The following is an 18,784-nucleotide window of genomic DNA, read 5'->3' on the forward strand; positions in this document are numbered from 1 at the left end:
ATTTATATATTATATTTTGAATTTTTAAAAACGAGTATAAATTACTAAAATTGTTAAAAGTTTCACATTCAAATTTTGTGATCTATGATTTAAAATGTTTGTTATGACATGATACAAATAATAAAAAATAATATAAGTTAAAAGTCTCATTTAATAAGTATCAAAAATAAAAGATATATAAATATATGTATCATTTTAAATTAAACTATATGACATATAAAAATACATAAATATCTTAATTTTGAAATTTACTTTGAACATTTTTTTGATAAAAAATTTGAAAAAATATTGACAACTTAATTTTTAAATTTTATAAATTACTTAAACCATTAATCCACAGTGAAAATTTTGTTATCACTAATTTAGATTTTTTGTTATAACAGATACAAATACAAATGATAAAAATATGAGCAAAAAGCATCATCTAATAAATATTAATATTAAAATATACCATATATATGTTACTATCATTTAAATTTAATTATATTGCATATCAAATAGAAAAAATATTTGTTTGATTTAAAAAATGTATTTATATGTTTGCACCAATTTAAATATATAAATAGTAGATAATGACTTTTTAATTATTCAATATATATTTATTATTTCATAATATGTTATAAACATATAATATATAAAATAATTTATATATATAATGTTCATCCCGCGCAAGGCGCGGGTCTTAACCTAGTTTTGGAGTAATTGAGATAAATATAAAAAATGAAAGTGCTAAGAAATAGAAATAATGAGAAAGAAAGAAAAAAGTTACTTTCGTAAACATTAGCGTGATAATAAATATGAGTTTTTGTTTAAATAGTAATCAAAGTAAATATTGGATAGATTCTTTTGACAAACTTTTATCGTAAACATGAGTAATATTCTTGGGTATTTTCGAAATTCAGCTAGTTGTTTAATATTTTAGATTTTTTTAATTGTATTTGTATTTTAGTTTGATTTTAAAGACGTAAATTTTACTGGTTTTGGTTTATTTCAAAGCTTTACTTTCATTAAAAATTTCAGGTTTCTATCTGGTTTATCTGATTTAGATGTATCGTTTTATGTTTGAGAAAAAAGTAGAAAAAAACTATATATCTATATACTAAAAATGAAAATATTAGTATGTTACCATCACTTATTTAATACAGGTATTCGTTGACAAATACGTATACTAAACGCTATAAAGACTAGCATATCAAAAAATACAAAATTAAAGGTTAACGTGGAGCAACAGAATAAAGCCTATCAGATACCAAAAAAAAAATGTCTAAAACATTAGTATATTACAAAACACTGATAATTATATTACAATGGCAAACTAGTCGATAAATATATAACCAAAAGTAGTATTTTACACACCATTCAAAATACATATATCTATTTATTCTATTACACAGTGGAAATACACTAATTTTGAAACACGACACGCAGTTTCAACTTTCAAACAGTCCGAAAACGATAAGCAGTTCTAAGCACCACGTGCCAAGTCCCTGTCACGTTCCAAAAACCGTGTACACTCCTCCGTGACTTTGCAAAGCGACTCGTGCGCCGAACCACCACCGTCGATGCTCAACGACATCTCTGCCTTGTCTCTCAGCTCCTTAACTCTCCTTCTCATCTCTTCACCTTCCTCTTCCGCCATAACCTTCCTCACAACCGCCTCAATCTCCGATCTAGTTATTGCCTCCTTCGAATCATCAGCTCTGACGGCGATTCCAAGTTCGTCGCTGAGCAACGCCGCGTTCATATTCTGCTCGGCGAAAAGCGGCCACGCGATCATCGGCACGCCGCTAACCACGCCTTCTAGCGTCGAGTTCCAACCGCAATGTGTCAAAAACCCACCAACGGCCCTATGAGCAAGAACTTCAGTTTGTGGGGCCCATGATGGGACCACGAGACCTCTATCGCAAGTACGTGTCACGAACCCTTCCGGTAAGTATTCGGGCGTGCTGTCTTTGGCTCCGCCTCCTCCGTTAGCCGAGACATAATCGCTGCAAGAAGAACCGTCCACCGGGGGTCGAACCACCCAGACGAACCGTTGCTGACTCTGCTCGAGCCCCCAAGCCAGTTCGGTTAGCTGTTTAGCCGTTAGAGAACCGCCACTCCCGAAGGAGATGTAGAGAACCGATTCATCTGGCTGTTCATTTAACCAATCCAAAACCGGGTGATCGGTTTCCGATGTTTCAACCGGTCTGCATAATGGACCGACAGGGTAAACCGGTACACGAGCGACCCGACCCAAAAGTTTTGGGTCTTGAAGGGATTTTAATGATCTAGGCTCCATTTCATCCCATGTATTCACCAAAATGCCATCAGCTTTTGGGTAGGCTAGACAGTGACGAATAAAATCCCGGTACAGCGGTTCGTCCGGAACCAGGTATGCGTCCATGGTATCTTCAAATCGAACCGGTTCACATCCCGGTATTTCAAGCGGTTTTCTTTGTACCGTGTGCTCTTCTTTGACATCTTTGTCCAAAGTTGGATAATACATAGCAACCCCAACATAACGTGCGTTGGAAGCGATCAACACATACGTCAACATATTGAATTCTGATGCTAGACATAAAGCATCTGTTCCGAACAAGTCGATGATCAGAGCCGTTGGCTTTTGATTCATCTCGGCGATCTTGGAACGGAGGGCTGGAACCGTTTCACGCATAATGACTCCTATCTTGGTCACCACGTGATCTGCGGGGTTCACTAGTTGAGAAATGTCCGGCGATGGAAGGTTGACGAAGTCCACGCCGCTCGAGGTTAAGAACTTGGACTGAGCGGAGGCTGCGTCGGTTTCGAGGACGAAGACGGTGACGCGGAAGCCGTGGTTAGCGGAGAGACGTTTAGCGAGCTCGATCACCGGGATGAGGTGGCCCATTCCGGGACTTGAAAACATGGCGGCGTGTGGTTTTGTCATTTGCATTGATACTTTTTTTTTCTTTACTATTTAGTTTCAGTTCTAGAGGATTTGTGATGAGTTCCTATGGTAGCTCCTATGGGTTCATTTATAGCCAATTCTATTACTACTTTTAAATAAAAACATTGATAGTCTAGTTTAAATTAATAACTTCGATTGATTACCAAAATTTGTAACTTAATATATTTATTTATTTATTTCTTGTGTCTAATATTGCAAATTAGTTATTGTTATACACTTATATAGTATAGTTTGAATTAGTAGTGAACCACTTCATTATTATTGAAGTTTCTACCGCAGGTTAGGTTAGTGTGTGAGGTGTATGTTTTTGTTTTTATCAAACTACCATCTTAATTCATAAAGGGTGCAATGGTCTACGAATACATTGAATGACATTAGTACTAAACTATTAATCTATATATATTACTTGCCTTTCTTCCATAAAAAAATTGAAAAATTTGTTTCACAAAGATAACTGTTAGATACTATAAATGCATTTATTGATAATCAAACTTCACATATACTCCATTGTAATATAGAAATACTAATGAATTATATGATTTACTCTTATCGGAAACATTATATAACGATAAGATCATGAAAAGGGTAATAACAAAATACTGAAATTAACTTAGGTGAAAATTTGGCCAGGTGTGGATCTTTAACATGATGCAAGTAAATCTGGCCAGACGTGGATCTTCATAGGACGGCTCAGGTGATGCAGTTAGACGTAGGTCTTCATAAGACAGATAGTATTGTCGGTTGTCGAATTGTCTATGTAATCTTTCCTATATCATAATTGTAAGATCATAATAAATCAGCGTTAAAAAAAACTTGGGTGAAAATTTACATACGATTATTGTTTGTTTTGTTATATTTTAAAATATTGATGAATGAAATTAAATCCAACTGCAGTTTTGTAAAATAAAATTGTTGAGAAAAAAATCTATAAGACCGTAAAATAATTTTACTATTTCATACATCGACTATAAAATACCAAAATATACTACTTCTTATTGTATTTTCTTGAGACTCGACTAATGTGCTAAATTAGATTACAAAGATAGCACATGGTGTTGTCTGTGTAAGTTATTTTCTTCTTTAACAGACTGAGCAGAGTGCAGTGCACGACGGTCACTCCCATATTGAGCAGATCTGGAGTTAAAGACAGTCGGAGTCTATATTTTAACTTTTATTATATACCATTCCACTCATAACACAATTTTATTTATCGACACGGATAAAAGTCATAAATCTGTTACGTTTATGAGAAATTAATATCAACCCTTACAAATCTGTACTGTTTATCAAAACTGTAATATGAAACCATGCAACTTGATATTCTTTCTCTTCTAAAAATAGGCACTATATATATGTACATGTTTAATATGACAAAACTGAGATATATGATTGTCTGTATTTTTTTTTTTGAACTTAATTTCATAATTTGTCTGTATTTTTGCATACTATAAAAAATACAAATATTTTATTGGTTCCTGGCAAGATCTAGCTACCACCACATTTGTCCTACATAATACAGATTTTTTTATATATATTATTATCATAATGTCTTTGAGCAAAACTATATGAGAATTCTATAGAAAAACTACCATTTAGTCACCACACGATCGAACTCACGTTGAGGATATTGGTGGATCACATGGTCAATATCATATTTTATTACAAATACATTAGCTAGTAACTAATATTTTGACCTGCAGTAGCATCCATACATATTTCTGCCAGTTATGAAGAACCTTGTATATACATTCCATCGAATAACGGAGAAGATAAACCATTAGGCCATATATGTGTGTTTGGTTCTATGTTGAAAGTACCTAAACACCATTGTACCTGGCCACACTACCATTTCCCTGTCTTACAAACCTAAGTACCTAACCTACTTTCTTCATTATTAAGTTGGTCCGATCTCCTGCTTTGGTCATTGATCAAGCAAACATATTGTAGTATATCAGAATAAAATGTTGGCAGTTTCAGCAGTGGTTGTAAGCTATTTGCTTGATCAATGACTTAATCAATCATCAAATTAATTGTGCAGGTGGTTTGGTGCTCACACAGTTTAACTTTGAGTTTTCTTTCTATAACAGTTTTCTATGTTAGCTTATACCTTATACATGTACATATACTCTTTTAGCGATGATCAATAAATTTAACATTTCATAAAAAAATCAATTATCCTCCATATATAAATCCTCATGTTGATATGTTAGCTCAAGATCATTCCCTCAAGATGCCCAAATGATCCGGTGGCCGGTGGACAGTGGATGCCATAAAATGTGTTCATTCAAAGCACATTATATATTGGTGGTTAGGGAAAATCACCAACTAATCCAAAATTATAATTGGACCACTTGTTGAAAATTTCCACTTATGATATAATTCTATGACCAATATCTTGATTTCTTTCTCCTGCTATCTCCGTCACTACGTAATATATTCCCCCGTGACCTCACATAACAAGTTTTAAATTATCAAATTGCTAAGTCAAGACACTAAAACAAAGTTGAATGACTCCATGCAAGATGGTTAAAAAGTAAACTCTAAGGAAGGATATCATCCAATTAATCATAAATTTAATTTGGAGGTGAAACTTAGTGTTTATTTGTATACAATGTGTAACTTCTAACCAAATTATATATTTAAAACAAAGTTGAATGATTCCATGCAAGATGGTTAAAAGTAAACTCTAAAGAAGGATATCATCAAATTAATCATAAATTAAATCGGAGGTGAAACTTAGTGCTTATTTATATACAATGTGTAACTTCTAACCAAATTATATATTTAAAACAAAGTTGAATGATTCCATGCAAGATGGTTAAAAGTAAACTCTAAGGAAGGATATCATCAAATTAATCATAAATTAAATCGGAGGTGAAACTTAGTGCTTATTTATATACAATGTGTAACTTCTAACCAACTATATATTTTACTTTCTTCTCACGATATCTCTAATGAAACAAAATATATAATTTGTTAAGTGGTAAGTCAAGGCGATCTCGTGCTTACGTAAACAGTGCACCTAAATCACATCAGTGATTTGTTATATAGAGTGGTCGGACTTCTCTGCTAAGATATGGTATTCTTAATTAGTTTCTCTATTAAGTTAGACTTGTAGTCTTTTTGACATGATTGAATAATTGATCTTAGAGCATCCGCATCAGTGAACTCTACGGGGAATTTACACAGTTTTCGAAAAAAAAATATTAAAATAAACAAAAGCAATGAACCTGTTTCTTGGGAGTTCACTGCATTGAACCCGGATCATCACTGTAGCACGGACTCCACGACACGTGGCGACTCGCGATTGGTCCGATTAATAACTTTTTAAAAAAAATAAAAATAAAAATCAAACAGAAAAAAAAAATAAAAAAATATTTTGTGAACATGCTGATGCTCTTAGTAGTTGAATATTTGGCGGGACCGTCGTAGCAAATATTACGCAAATTAAATAAATTGCAAGGAGGCGGTCCAATTGATCTATTATATATGTCACAATGTTACACGCCCCAATTAATTTATCACCTGCCACAACGATAGGTTACTGTTTTCTTTCTTTGGAGTTTGATATAGAAAATAACGTAAAGTGGAGTTTTAATCATATTCTAAAACAATTGTTTAAATGAAAAATCCCGTATATACTTACGTGTATTTTGTAACGTTCCGACCGTCCACGGCTAATGGGCCATCCACGTCTATTTTCTCAGTCTGTCGGTCTATTCCGTTCCAGCGATCGGTACGTTAATTTTTTTAAAAACTCGAAATCATTGTTTACTGATCTTGTAATCACCACTTGACATTTTCTCATGTTTTGGCTTCACTCGCACGCTATCGCGAATCACTTCCCGATAGATCACCTATCTTTCCACTACTTCAGCTTAAATATGCTTAGACCATCTCCAATGCTACACTATAATTTTCTCTATATTTCACTCTAAAATAGAGTTATTATATTTTAGTGTAAATTAGAGAGGAAAAAATAGAGTTCCCTTGGAGATGCTCTTAAATATGGAGTTCTTTCAGAATATGCTCAAAAAAAAAAAAGTCAATTTTAGTGACATAGTTAGCCTAATCAATCTTTTTAAACCTTTCCATATATTACAACTTGGGGATGTTACATGTTTACTCATAAGTTACAGGTGCTAAACTTATCATTGACCAACAAAATCTTTAATCTGATGATAATATTAATAACTAAAGTGTCTGACACTGAACCATAGTGAAGCCCATCCTACTTTAGAGTACGTCTCATTGTAACCCAATTATAATTTCACCTAGGCCCATTAATTTCACACCTTTTAAATGTTTGTACTTTGGCCCACTTTAATGTTTCGAGCAGTAAACGAGACGACGGCGTTTAGAGTACGTGATTGTCGTCAACGTCATCGGGTCTGCTTCTTCTTCTTCACTATCTAGACGGTTGATCCATCATTCTATACCCGTGAAAAACCCCTAGGTCGCAAATATGATGAACCTCTCGAGATCCGTCGCGTTGATCTCACTATTCCTTCTTCCGCTGCTTACCTTCTCTTTCTCCGTCGACAATCCGACGGATCGGCGAGTTCTGGTTCTTCTCGACGACCTATCACTTAAATCCTCTCATTCCATCTTCTTCAGCACTCTCAAATCGCGTGGATTCGATCTCGATTTCAAGCTAGCTGAAGATTCGAAGCTCGCGCTTCAACGGTACGGCCAGTACGTGTACGACGGACTCATCATCTTCGCCCCGTCGACAGAGCGTAAGATCTTCGCTCCCTGATCGCTAGTTTTGTATATATATATATTTGGGATGCGATCTCGACATTTTGCTCTTGTTTATAGGGTTTGGAGGATCGTTGGATTCGAAATCGATAGCTGATTTCGTTGATTCGGGTCGTGATTTGATCTTATCGGCGGATACTTCTGCGTCTGATCTGATTCGCGGGATTGCCTTGGAGTGTGGGGTTGATTTCGATGAGGTTCGTCTCTCATTGGAACGAAATGCGAGATATGATTTTTTTTTTTTTTTTTTGATTTATTAGCTGTTTTTGTCTTCCGTAGGATTCTTCGGCTATGGTTATTGATCATTCCAGCTTCTCTGTCTCTGATGTTGACGGAGACCACACCTTGATTGCTGCAGATGGTTTAGTTAAATCACATGCCATTCTAGGAAAAACCAAGATTGAGGTAACTTTCTCTGCTTTGTAAGCTTAGTTATGTGACAATGTATGTAATATATGGGATGTTAAGGGCTTATGTGTTTGGTTTTTGGATAACAGGCTCCTGTGCTCTTCAGAGGTGTTGCACATTCATTGAACCCTACCAACAATCTGGTGAGTCCAAGAAATAGTTTTCGATAAGTGTGTAATATTGATGTGTATTCTTATGAATTACTATGCCTTGATGTGTGAGCATTAACTTTTGCATTAACTCCATTGATAGGTTTTGAAAGTTCTTTCAGCTTCTCCCTCAGCTTATTCTGCTAACCCGAGCTCGAAGTTGTCGAGTCCCCCTCAGCTCACTGGGTCTGCTATTTCGCTAGTGTCCGTCATGCAGGTTTGTCTCTCTCTCTTGTACCAGATACTGTATATGCACCCTTGGATAATTTGATGTTTCTAAACGATCGTGTTCTTAGCTGTACTCAACTCTACACTTGTGATGATTATTTTCATTCAGTGCGTTGAGCTCACAGGTTTTGATGTCTATTTTAAAACTGCAGGCCAGGAACAATGCTAGGGTTGTGATCTCAGGCTCGTTGCAGTTGTTTAGCGACAGGTGAGTAGATTTTTAATGGTATATCTCAAGCAATTCATGCATATGGATGTTTCTGATTCAGAGATTTTGTTTGCATGCGGCAGGTTATTCAGATCTGGTGTCCAGAAAGCTGGGAGTCCAAACAAGTAAGTACATGATCTGTAGCTATGAATATTTAAGGATCTTTATTTTGTCAAATGATAGATGTTATGCTTCGTTTTGGAAGAAAATTAACTGATCGTATGTAAAACTGTGCCAGATACGAAAAATCTGGCAACCAACAGTTCGTGACTGAACTAAGCAAATGGGTCTTCCACGAAAGAGGTCATCTTAAGGTATACGCAGAGGCTTTATCATTTGTTTTTGCTCTTACCTCTCTACCTTGGTAGCTAGAGATCTGTTTACCTTCATGGGTACGTTCCTCACCTAGCTTATGTGTCCAGGCTGGTAGTCTTGTACACCACAGGGTTGGAGAAACAGATGAGCCAGCAATATATAGGATAAAGGATGACCTGGTATGGTTTCTTCTACATCTTCTGACACACACAAAGTGACAATTGCCTTTAAGTTTAATGTGTATCTGCGGGAAGCTTTTAATGTGGCTATTTTTTGTGGCAGGAATTTTCTGTGGAGATACTGGAGTGGTCAGGGAAGAGCTGGGAACCGTATGTAGCTGATGATGTGCAGGTTCAGTTTTACATGATGAGCCCGTATGTTCTGAAAACCTTGTCAACAGACAAAAAGGTGACTTATTTCTGAGCTCCAAAACAGAGTCTTCTCTTATTTTATTTTTTGTTAGGACTTTAAGTTTCTTCCATGTTTAGAAGTTGCAACTCAGCTTTGCTTGGTGTTGCCTACTTTGCAGGGTCTATATCATACATCATTCAAGGTTCCTGATGTGTATGGTGTATTCCAGTTTAAGGTTGAGTATGAAAAGCTAGGCTACACTACATTATCTCTTTCAAAGCAGGTGAGTAACTATCTCTTTAGACTAACTTTCTAAACAAAAGACATGTGACGTAAAAATAATAATGCGAGCGAATGCAGATTCCTGTGAGGCCTTACAGACACAATGAGTATGAGAGATTTATCCCAACTGCGTATCCTTATTATGGAGCCTGCTTTACCACTGTATAATTCCCTCATCTCTTTTTTTTTCACACACACAAACTGATAAAAGAGCTAACTAACACATAATCTTGTGTTTCCAACGCAGATGGCTGGTTTCTTTGTCTTCAGCTTCGTCTACCTCTACCATAAGTAGAACATCCCGTGAATGGTTCTCCAGTCGGATAGAGTAAAATAAAGCCCAGACTTTCATTTTTAGACGAGAGAGAAAAACAAACATTTGAATCTTGTTTTTTTTTTTTTTTTGCCAACAAGCATTAGTGAACACTTGCAACCTTTTTTGTTAACTAGATATTTTTAAGTGAACGTAAATTTACACTCCGTTCTCTTCTCTCTTTTCGCTGCTGTATGTCCGAGGCCAGGTTCATCTAAAGTCTCCATGATGGGACGTTTCTGTGTGATAGGAAAAGTTTTAAAGAGAAAATAGAATCCTAAGGGCGTCGGATAGTTGTGAATTTACATAAATTATGTGAAATGAACCGTTCCTTTGTACACAATACTCGCTACTAGTTGACGGTAGTATTGTGTTCATGAATCCATATGAGAGGCAGATAATAACATAGAATAGAGTTTCGACTTTATACTAATAAAAGAGTGCGGAATAAGTCAAACTCACTACTAGTTGAGAAATCAATAGAACACAAAAGTCAAAGACAGACAGACCGAAGAAGCAACTCAAGTTGTTTCTCTCTTCTTCCCTCCAATCCAACGCTCTGTGGCATATAAAACTATTTAAAAATAATATTGACTTAAGGCGCAAGTTAGAGGTGCCTTTGTGGTGGTTGGTCTTTGTTTATAATAATTCCACTATATGTTGAAGACATTTTGGCTTACATTATTGATCTTCTCTGTCTATGGGGATTATTAATCCGAAGAACTCGGAGAAATAGATAGAGAGAGAAAGAAAGACTGGTAAAAGGGAAACATTTGGATTCTTTCTTGTGTAGGGAGATTGGCCAACCCCCTGGTAGATACAAACCTCGAGGTACATTCACTCATAAAACATTAGAGAAACACAGGGAATCTTGACACTGAGGCGCTTGATCCCCCCATCCTGATAATAAGTTGATATTGACAGTCCAACCAAGTTGAAACGCAATATATTTTCTTATTGACAACTTGTTCCACAGGGACTACATATAAAAAGACCGGAGCCTATTACGTGTCCATGTACAAGGTTGACTAACTGTTTCAGTTTGGAGATATATATAGAGAATTGGTCAGAGCACAAGTAATCTCGACATCCTCCTCTCTTGTCCAAGTTTTCAGGTAATTTTCTCTGTCTCTCCTCACCTTCACCTGATCTTCATCTTTCTTATTTCCTTTTTTTTTCTTCCATTAAGGGTATCCCCAGCAGCAATAACAAATGGTGTTCTGTGGACTCTTCTCTCCTCTTATGAATTGCATCAAACCAAGTTCTAACAAGAACAATTCCCCGAGGTCCAAATACTCATCAGACCTCAAGTACTACACATCCTCTTGCCAACAAGACTCCGACCTCAAGACCTTTGATTCCTCCCTTCACAAGCGAACAAATAGTGTCATGAAGTTGCTCGCCGATCAGGCCAAGTCCCAGTCTATATCCCAAGGCTCACTCATGGAGGTCTACGAGTTTATGCTCGACCTCAACCGAGATGTAGTAAAGGAGATCATCGAAAGCAGAGAAGACGTCAGGAACAACAAAGACCTGACCTCTTTGGTCGATGTCTACTTCAAAAACACCTCCAAGACCTTAGACTTCTGCAACACCGTCCAGAACTGCGTCAAGATAGCAGAGAACAGCCGCCTTATCATCCGTTACGCGGTGAAGCAGTTCGAGGCAGAATCCGAGGACGCAAACAAGAACAAGTACGCGAAAACCTTGGAGGAGCTGAATAAGTTTAAAGCCGTGGGAGATCCTTTCGACGGAGAGTTCTTGACTCAGTACGACTCGGTGTACGAGGAGCAGGTTCTGCTTCTTGATGAATTAGGTAAGCTGAGAGCAAAGCTAGACAAGAAACAGAGGAATCTAAAGACGTGGAGGAGACTTTCAAATGTGGTTTTCATAACTGCGTTCGTCTCCGTTCTTCTCTTATCGGTGGCTGCAGCTGCACTGAGCGCACCGATAGTGTTGACTGCGGTCGCCGCTGGGTTGACCCCGTCGATCGAGGTTGTCGGAAAATGGAGTAACAAGATGTGGAAGAAGTACGAAAAGGCTGTCAAGAGACAGAGGGGGTTGGTCTCGACGGTGGAGACTGGGGTGAAAGTTAATAGAATAGCGACGGATAGCATAAAACTGGAAGTTGATAATCTGAGAATAAGGTTGAAATTTATTCTGGAGACTGTTGATTTTGCGGTGGAGAGAGGAGAAGATGAGGAGGCGACGAGACTTGCGATGCAAGAAATCAAGAAGAAAGTAGAAGGGCTTACGGAGAAAATCAAGGAAGTAGGTCAACACACGGATAGGTTCAGCAAAGTCATTTCTTCGGAGAGACGTCTCGTTCTGCAGCACATCCTCAGCTTACCCGCCAACTCCCTCTCCTAGAAAGGGGTTCTTGCAAAAGATGTTATCATCAAAAGTTGTTGAGCAGGTTGTTCACTTGAAAGGGCTGGTTTAAATAATAAACATATGTGTATATAAATTATACACTTATTATTGTCTACTAGAATAATCTTTTAGATTCCATTTTAAAATTTAAACGCTTTTTAATGTAAATTTTAAATTGATAGAATTTTCCTTTAAAAATTATTTTCCTAATTATATTCTTCCTCTATTTTTTTATATATGAGTATATGAGTATATGACTTTCTCCAAATCGGATCCTCCGCAAGAATGGGAACTCGCGCAATCCCCGACGGCTCCCACGCTCTCCAAATCGCTCTCCAAATCGCATCCTCCGCCACAGTCGATGGATCTCTCTGACACGACAATCCTCTGCAATACGGATGGTGCCTGGAAAGCTGACTCTGTGGTTGCAGGATCAGGATGGGTCTTCAGAGACAAACACCAAGAGGTAGGGAGAGGAGGAAGATCTCACCATCACGTTGCATCACCACTTCTTGCAGAAGCTCTAGCCATTAGAGATGCTCTACTTCACGCCTTCTCACTCGGCTTCACCTCGATCTGGCTCCGTTCAGATGCTCAAGCGCTCGTTACGGCGATCACCACGAAGCGAAGACCGACAGAACTCTACGGAGTGTTGTCGGACATCGATTCGATCTCTTCTCTGTTTTCAGTCTGTCGCTTTTCATTTTGCCCTCGGGCCTCTAATGGGCTAGCGGACACATTAGCAAAAGCCCACCTTTGTATTGCCCCCTTGGGCCAACTCGTTTAGCTTCTATAAGATTTCTATGTTGCGCAAAAAAAAAAAAGAAGAGTATATGACTTTCTATACTTTTCACAGAAAACAAGACACCTTGTACAAATTCCATTACTATCCTCTTGTATTAGTTGTCGTGAAGAGCACACGAGTTGAATTTGTTAATTAAAAAGAATAATATAAAAGGTAAATAAAGTCAATACTACAATATTTTACATAGGTTTCTCGAAATCATCATACAATATAACCTTTTTAAATTAATAATTTATAAATTAATATACACTAAACTTTTTTATAAATAATATAATTTTATAGTTTCAAATTAAATTTTTATTTCAATTAGTATATCGATAAATTAATATCTCTATAAATTAATAAAAAAAATTATAGTTTTGGTATAGTTCCAACATTATTAATTTATAGAGATTTTACTGTATATAGTGGAACAAAAAAAATAGTTTCAAAACGCCAATTAAATCAGAACGGAGGTAGTATATGTTTGTTATTTTATATGAAAAAGACGTGAAAAACAAGATTTGCCTACCAAAAAGACTTAATCAATTAACTTCATAGATAAACTTCATGGTGTTACTCTTTGGAGTTAACCTGGACTCGAAAATCCGACCCGGAACTGACCCAAAAATACCCGATCCGAACCCGGACCGAAAATTTACAAGTATCTTTTGGGTTTAAAATTTTTTTTACCCGAATGGATCCGGAACCGAAAGGAACCGACCCGAATAGACCCGGACCCGAAAAGAACCGACCCAATAAGAACTGATTTGTACCCAACTTAAAAACATGTATATCTAAAACTATAATGTTTTTGTGTTCTATTTTATATATATTATTTTATAATTTAGTTAAAATATCTTTTGTTAACAATATTTGTTATTATTTTGTAATATTTTTTAAGTAATATGAAGCTTTAAAATATAAAATTTAGAGTTTAAAAATGTTTTATTTTAATTATTAATAGTTTCATTTAGGTTATTTTGTAAAATTTTAGATATATATGACAAATATCAACTAAATTTGATGGAATTGAGTATGTCATGTCTTTTTCAGATCCTAAATATCCGAATCCGACCCGGACCCGATATGGACCCGAAAAATTATGGATATTTTATAGGTATTTTAATTATATACCCGAACCGACCCGGACCCGAGAAGAACCGACCCGAACCCGAACCAAAAATTTCTAAATACCTATTGGGTCTAAATATTTAGGATCCGAAAGACCCGGACCCGAAAGGAACCGGCCTGAACCCGATCCGAAGACCCGAACGCCCAGGCCTAGTTTTGGGTATCAGGTTTTACCGAACTGAATCCGACATCGATATCACAATATGAAACCCGATCGGATTATTTACAGGATCTAAAACCTGTATGATAAGGGAGGGGTTTGAGTATAGATTTGGATTTCAGTTTTTATGCCCAAGCCTAACTATACATTTCGAGGCTCTTGGTCCCACCTGACATAAATTTGAATTGACATTGCAACAAACTCAACAACCAAGTTGAAACGCATACATAATTTTTTTTTCAATTAACAAACATGTTCCGCTGGAAAACATATTAAAGAAAAAAAAGACTGAATCTCAATCCATGTACAAGGTTGACTAACTGTTCAGTTTGGGAAAATATATATATATATATATATATATATGTATATTATATGATTGGTCAGGGCAGAAGACATCCTCCACTCTTCTCCAAGTTTTCAAGTAATTTTCTATGTCTCTCTCTTCACCTTATTACCTTCTAAGCTTATAAATATTTTGTTTCTGTTTCCATTGTATGCAAAACTCTGTCCTAAATATCTGTCTTTTTATTTTTGTTTTCCAATCAGATTATCCCCAACCAGCAGTAGTAAATATCAAATGATGTTCTGTGGAGTCTTGTCTCCTCTCATGAATTGCATCAAACCAAGTTCTAACAAGAACACTTCTCTGGTCCGAACAGATATGCGGTCCAAATACTCATCAGACCTCAAATATTACACATCCGCTTGTCAACAAGACTCTGACCGCAAGACCTTTGATTCTTCGCTTCACCAGCGTACAACCAGTGTCATGAAGTCGCTCGCTGATCAGGCGGCCAAGTCTCAGTCAATATCCCAAGGCACACTTATGGAGGTCTACGAGTTTCTACTTGACCTAAACCGGGATGTAGTAAGAGACATCATCGAAAGCAGAGAACATGTCAGGAAGAACAAAGATTTGACTTCTTTGGTTGATGTCTACTTCAAAAGTACTTCCAAGACCATAGATTTCTGCGACACCGTCGATAACTGCGTCAAGAGAGCAGAAATTAGCCAGCAGTGAAGCAGTTCGAGGGAGAATCTGTGGACACGGATAATAAGAAGAAAAAGTACGCAAAAACATTGGAGGAGCTGAATAAGTTTAAAGCCATGCGAGATCCTTTTGACGGAGAGTTATTGACTCAGTACGAGTCAGTGTACGTGCTTCTGGAGGAATTGGGTAAGCTGAAAGCAAAGCTCGATAAGAAACAGAGGAATGTAAAGATATGGAGGAGACTGTCTAATGTGGTTTTATCGGTGGGGACTGGAGCGAGAATTAACAAAATAGCTACGGAAAAAATACGAGTCCAAGTTGATAAACTGAGAATTAGGATCTCATCTGTTCTGGAGACTGTTGAGTTTGCTGTGGAGAGAGAAGAAGATGAGGTGGCGACGATACTTGCGACGCAAGAAATCAAGAAGATAGTAGATGGTCTTACGGATAAAATCAAGGAAGTTGGTCAACATGCAGCTATGTTTAGCGGACTCATTGCTTTGGGGAGACTTGTTTTTCTGAAGCACATCCGCACCTTACCCTCCAACTCCGTCTCCTAGAACGGGAACTTGCAACAAAAAGAAAGTAAAAAAGTCATTAAAGACATTAACGTTGTTCATTGACCTGTTCAATCCGGATTTCGGTCCGGTTTTGGTTCAATTTTTCCGGTTTATAAAAATTAGCTATTATATTAATACCATATATAATTTGGTTTAGTTCGGTTTATATACTAGTGATTTTCGGTTTATTCGGTTCTATACCAAAAATATAACTATATTTATTTTTCAATAACAAATCTTAGTTTATATGATTAAAAATCAAATTTATTAAAACATAAATTATATATTCCTTGCTCTAACTTTTAAATATAACACAAATTATTATATACAGTAATTATATGAAAATAGTAATATCATAATATTATTATATACAGTAATTATATGTAGCACAAATATTTATCATTAAAAAGGTATGTTTTATTTAATTTAATGAAAATGAGAAAAGTAAAATATCCTTTTAAACTTAAAACAAAATAAAAAATTATTAAAATCAATATTTTAATTATGAATATCATATTAATAGAATAATGTATTTATATGTTATTAATTTTATTCTAAAATTTATTTATAAATATAGCAATATATTTTAATTAATCAGTTTATGACTTTATTCAGTTGAATCGGTTAATATATCGAACCATATCCATGTACTACAGTTTTTTAAAAATAACATTTATTCGGTTTATTCGGTACTATCAAACCCAAACCACTTTCTCTATTTCGGTTTGGTTCGATTTCAATTGATTCGGTTTTACAAGAATGGACACTCCTTGTTTACTAAAGACTATGTGCTTTAAGTTGGGGTTTTTGTGCACATATAGGTTCCCCATTTGAAATGACTGATTTAAAAAAAAATATATATATATATATATAATGTGTGTGTATGTGTGTGTGTTTTGTCGCATTTTCTTAAATTTTAAACTGATGTTGTACCAAGAAACTTTCAATTCAAGTAGATTAATTATCCATCGAATAAACTGCACCATCATGCTTTTTAGTCGCTTTTATTTTATAGATAAGATACTGGTGTCATGTGTGTTTACAAACATGGCAATCAGGAAAATATAAGTTTCTAGAAAGAAAAATGGATAAATATCTTTTACCTTCTTGTGAAGAGAATCTTTACTTGGTAACTTGGAAAGTATTAGTATGAATTAACGGTCAAGGAAAGGGGAGTGGGATGATGAACAAAAAAAAGAAACAAGTAAATAGGCTTCTTCGTTCAACTGGGGAAGGTAGCTTCGTAAAAAGAAACGAATCCAACTTTCTTCTATTTTTTATTATTATTATTAGTATTTATTTACAAAAGAAACAACCAAATAAAAAGAAAAAGACTGGACGCCACAAGAAATTAAACAGTTTGGGGCCTCTCGTGAGTGTAAACAAACCCTCCTTAGATATCAACTCCCCAGCACACTCACACACACTCATCGATTCCAAACTCTCCTCTTGCGTTTACGTGGCGACTCGTTTACGTGTGTCCTCATACATTTATTATTATTTACTCAACTGCTCTTCGTTCCCCACCTTTCCCGTGTAGTTGTCTTCTTTTTTTGGTTTATATATTGAGATTCTCCGAAACGCAGGTCAAACTGTCCTGAAACTAATTAATTCTACGTCAGTTTTACGTTAATATTAAATAAGATATTTATCCATTGTTCCTAAAGCATATTCTTATAGAGATCTGATTATGAAACTACAATATATACGTATATATATTACATTCGCAATGTCTGCCTTATTAAAGATGCATATAGCATTGTGGTTTTCTTTTTGTAACGCCGGTGACAACTGCATATTCTCGAAACAACATATTAGGATTCGGTGTCTCGTGTAGTCGTGTTCAAGTAATTGAATATTTCCCATTGGTTTAATATTTGAAAAATAACTCTAATCAATAACATATAAACCTAAATGACAAAAAATACAGAAATGATGCATGCACTTATCTAAATCTACGTGTTATATATGTGGAACACCGCATTTTAGAAGCTAACACACTTTTTAAATCATAAACTCGTTTGAGTATAATGACGATTTCATATAATCAAAAGGGTATTTTTTAGTTAGCTAGCTATTTTAGTAAATTTAATTCCTAAAATCATATTTCCTCTATTTTCAAAAAAAAGATTTTTTAGAGTATTCACGTATATTAAAAAAATAATTATTTTTTTATAACTGAATTTATTATTTATTTTACTATATTTTTTAATAAATATCAATCAATTCAAATATTTTCAATTAATATTTTTTAAAAATATACAATTCAACATTAATTATTAAACATATTTTAAAATTTTAGAAAATTTATTATTTTAGAATAAAAATAAATTTAGAATATCTTATTTTCATGAACAAAATGAGTAATAAACAAAAATGGAAACAGAGTGGACAAAGATGACCGGCCTCGAAGACTTCGCGTGTTATCAAGATTTTTTCCAAAGATTGGACGGCAATGCGTGGCGAGTCGCTTATGACGTCGAAATCTTAGCTTTCCACGTGTACGATCATCATCTGCATTAGCTTACCCATATATAATGTTAATTCCCGTGACATGACTATCTAATTTTAATTTAATCATGCTCTGATTGTATCATTAGAGAATTTGCTCAATTTAATTACACAAACTCTACAAAAGCGTGCATTTTTCAAAACAAAAATATTCATCTAGTAATTTTAAATTGAAGTACAATATAAAAATCACATTATTATTACATGTTTTAAAAATGGGCATAAAATTCCTCATTCGTCAATGATTAATAATCTTTTTTTACCATTCGTCAAAGATTTATAGGCTTTTTTAATTCGTCAATAACATCATTCCACTAATAAATATCT

General features: G+C 35.3%; 4 protein-coding genes and 1 pseudogene across 4 annotated transcripts; 4 read left to right on the top strand and 1 right to left on the bottom strand.

Annotated features, from left to right (window-relative positions):
• Nucleotides 1–1,278: 1,278 nt before the first annotated feature.
• LOC103829577 (UDP-glycosyltransferase 72E3) lies at nt 1,279–7,066 on the bottom strand. Its single transcript, XM_033275333.1, has one exon. The coding sequence runs from the start codon at nt 2,912–2,914 to the stop codon at nt 1,466–1,468; it is 1,449 nt and encodes a 482-aa protein (XP_033131224.1). The 5' UTR covers nt 2,915–7,066; the 3' UTR covers nt 1,279–1,465.
• Nucleotides 7,067–7,303: 237 nt separating this feature from the next.
• On the top strand, nt 7,304–10,189 carry LOC103829578 (dolichyl-diphosphooligosaccharide--protein glycosyltransferase 48 kDa subunit). The gene is made up of 13 exons (XM_009105250.3): nt 7,304–7,668; nt 7,751–7,887; nt 7,970–8,095; nt 8,188–8,241; nt 8,351–8,464; nt 8,628–8,683; nt 8,767–8,808; nt 8,922–8,997; nt 9,106–9,177; nt 9,281–9,406; nt 9,528–9,632; nt 9,710–9,793; nt 9,879–10,189. Exons 1-13 carry the CDS (start codon nt 7,395–7,397, stop codon nt 9,924–9,926), a joined length of 1,314 nt encoding a protein of 437 aa, XP_009103498.1. The 5' UTR covers nt 7,304–7,394; the 3' UTR covers nt 9,927–10,189.
• A 901-nt stretch (nt 10,190–11,090) lies between these two features.
• Nucleotides 11,091–12,375, top strand: LOC103829579 (UPF0496 protein At5g66670). The gene has a single exon (XM_033275334.1). It carries the CDS (start codon nt 11,157–11,159, stop codon nt 12,312–12,314), a length of 1,158 nt encoding a protein of 385 aa, XP_033131225.1. The 5' UTR covers nt 11,091–11,156; the 3' UTR covers nt 12,315–12,375.
• Nucleotides 12,376–12,570: 195 nt separating this feature from the next.
• On the top strand, nt 12,571–13,104 carry LOC103829885. Its single transcript, XM_009105572.1, has one exon. It carries the CDS (start codon nt 12,571–12,573, stop codon nt 13,102–13,104), a length of 534 nt encoding a protein of 177 aa, XP_009103820.1.
• A 1,363-nt stretch (nt 13,105–14,467) lies between these two features.
• Nucleotides 14,468–18,600, top strand: LOC103829580 (annotated as a pseudogene).
• The last annotated feature ends 184 nt before the right edge of the window (nt 18,601–18,784 follow it).

Source organism: Brassica rapa, chromosome A07, assembly GCF_000309985.2.
Source record: "Brassica rapa cultivar Chiifu-401-42 chromosome A07, CAAS_Brap_v3.01, whole genome shotgun sequence".
NCBI lineage: Eukaryota > Viridiplantae > Streptophyta > Magnoliopsida > Brassicales > Brassicaceae > Brassica > Brassica rapa.

Coding starts and splice junctions, on each gene's coding strand:
- LOC103829577 (XM_033275333.1), bottom strand. CDS start 2,914: ATGCAAATGACAAAACCACACGCCGCCATGTTTTCAAGTCCCGGAATG.
- LOC103829578 (XM_009105250.3), top strand. CDS start 7,395: ATGATGAACCTCTCGAGATCCGTCGCGTTGATCTCACTATTCCTTCTT. Junction 8,242..8,350: donor TGAACCCTACCAACAATCTG/GTGAGTCCAAGA, acceptor CTCCATTGATAG/GTTTTGAAAGTTCTTTCAGC. Junction 8,465..8,627: donor CGCTAGTGTCCGTCATGCAG/GTTTGTCTCTCT, acceptor TTAAAACTGCAG/GCCAGGAACAATGCTAGGGT.
- LOC103829579 (XM_033275334.1), top strand. CDS start 11,157: ATGGTGTTCTGTGGACTCTTCTCTCCTCTTATGAATTGCATCAAACCA.
- LOC103829885 (XM_009105572.1), top strand. CDS start 12,571: ATGACTTTCTCCAAATCGGATCCTCCGCAAGAATGGGAACTCGCGCAA.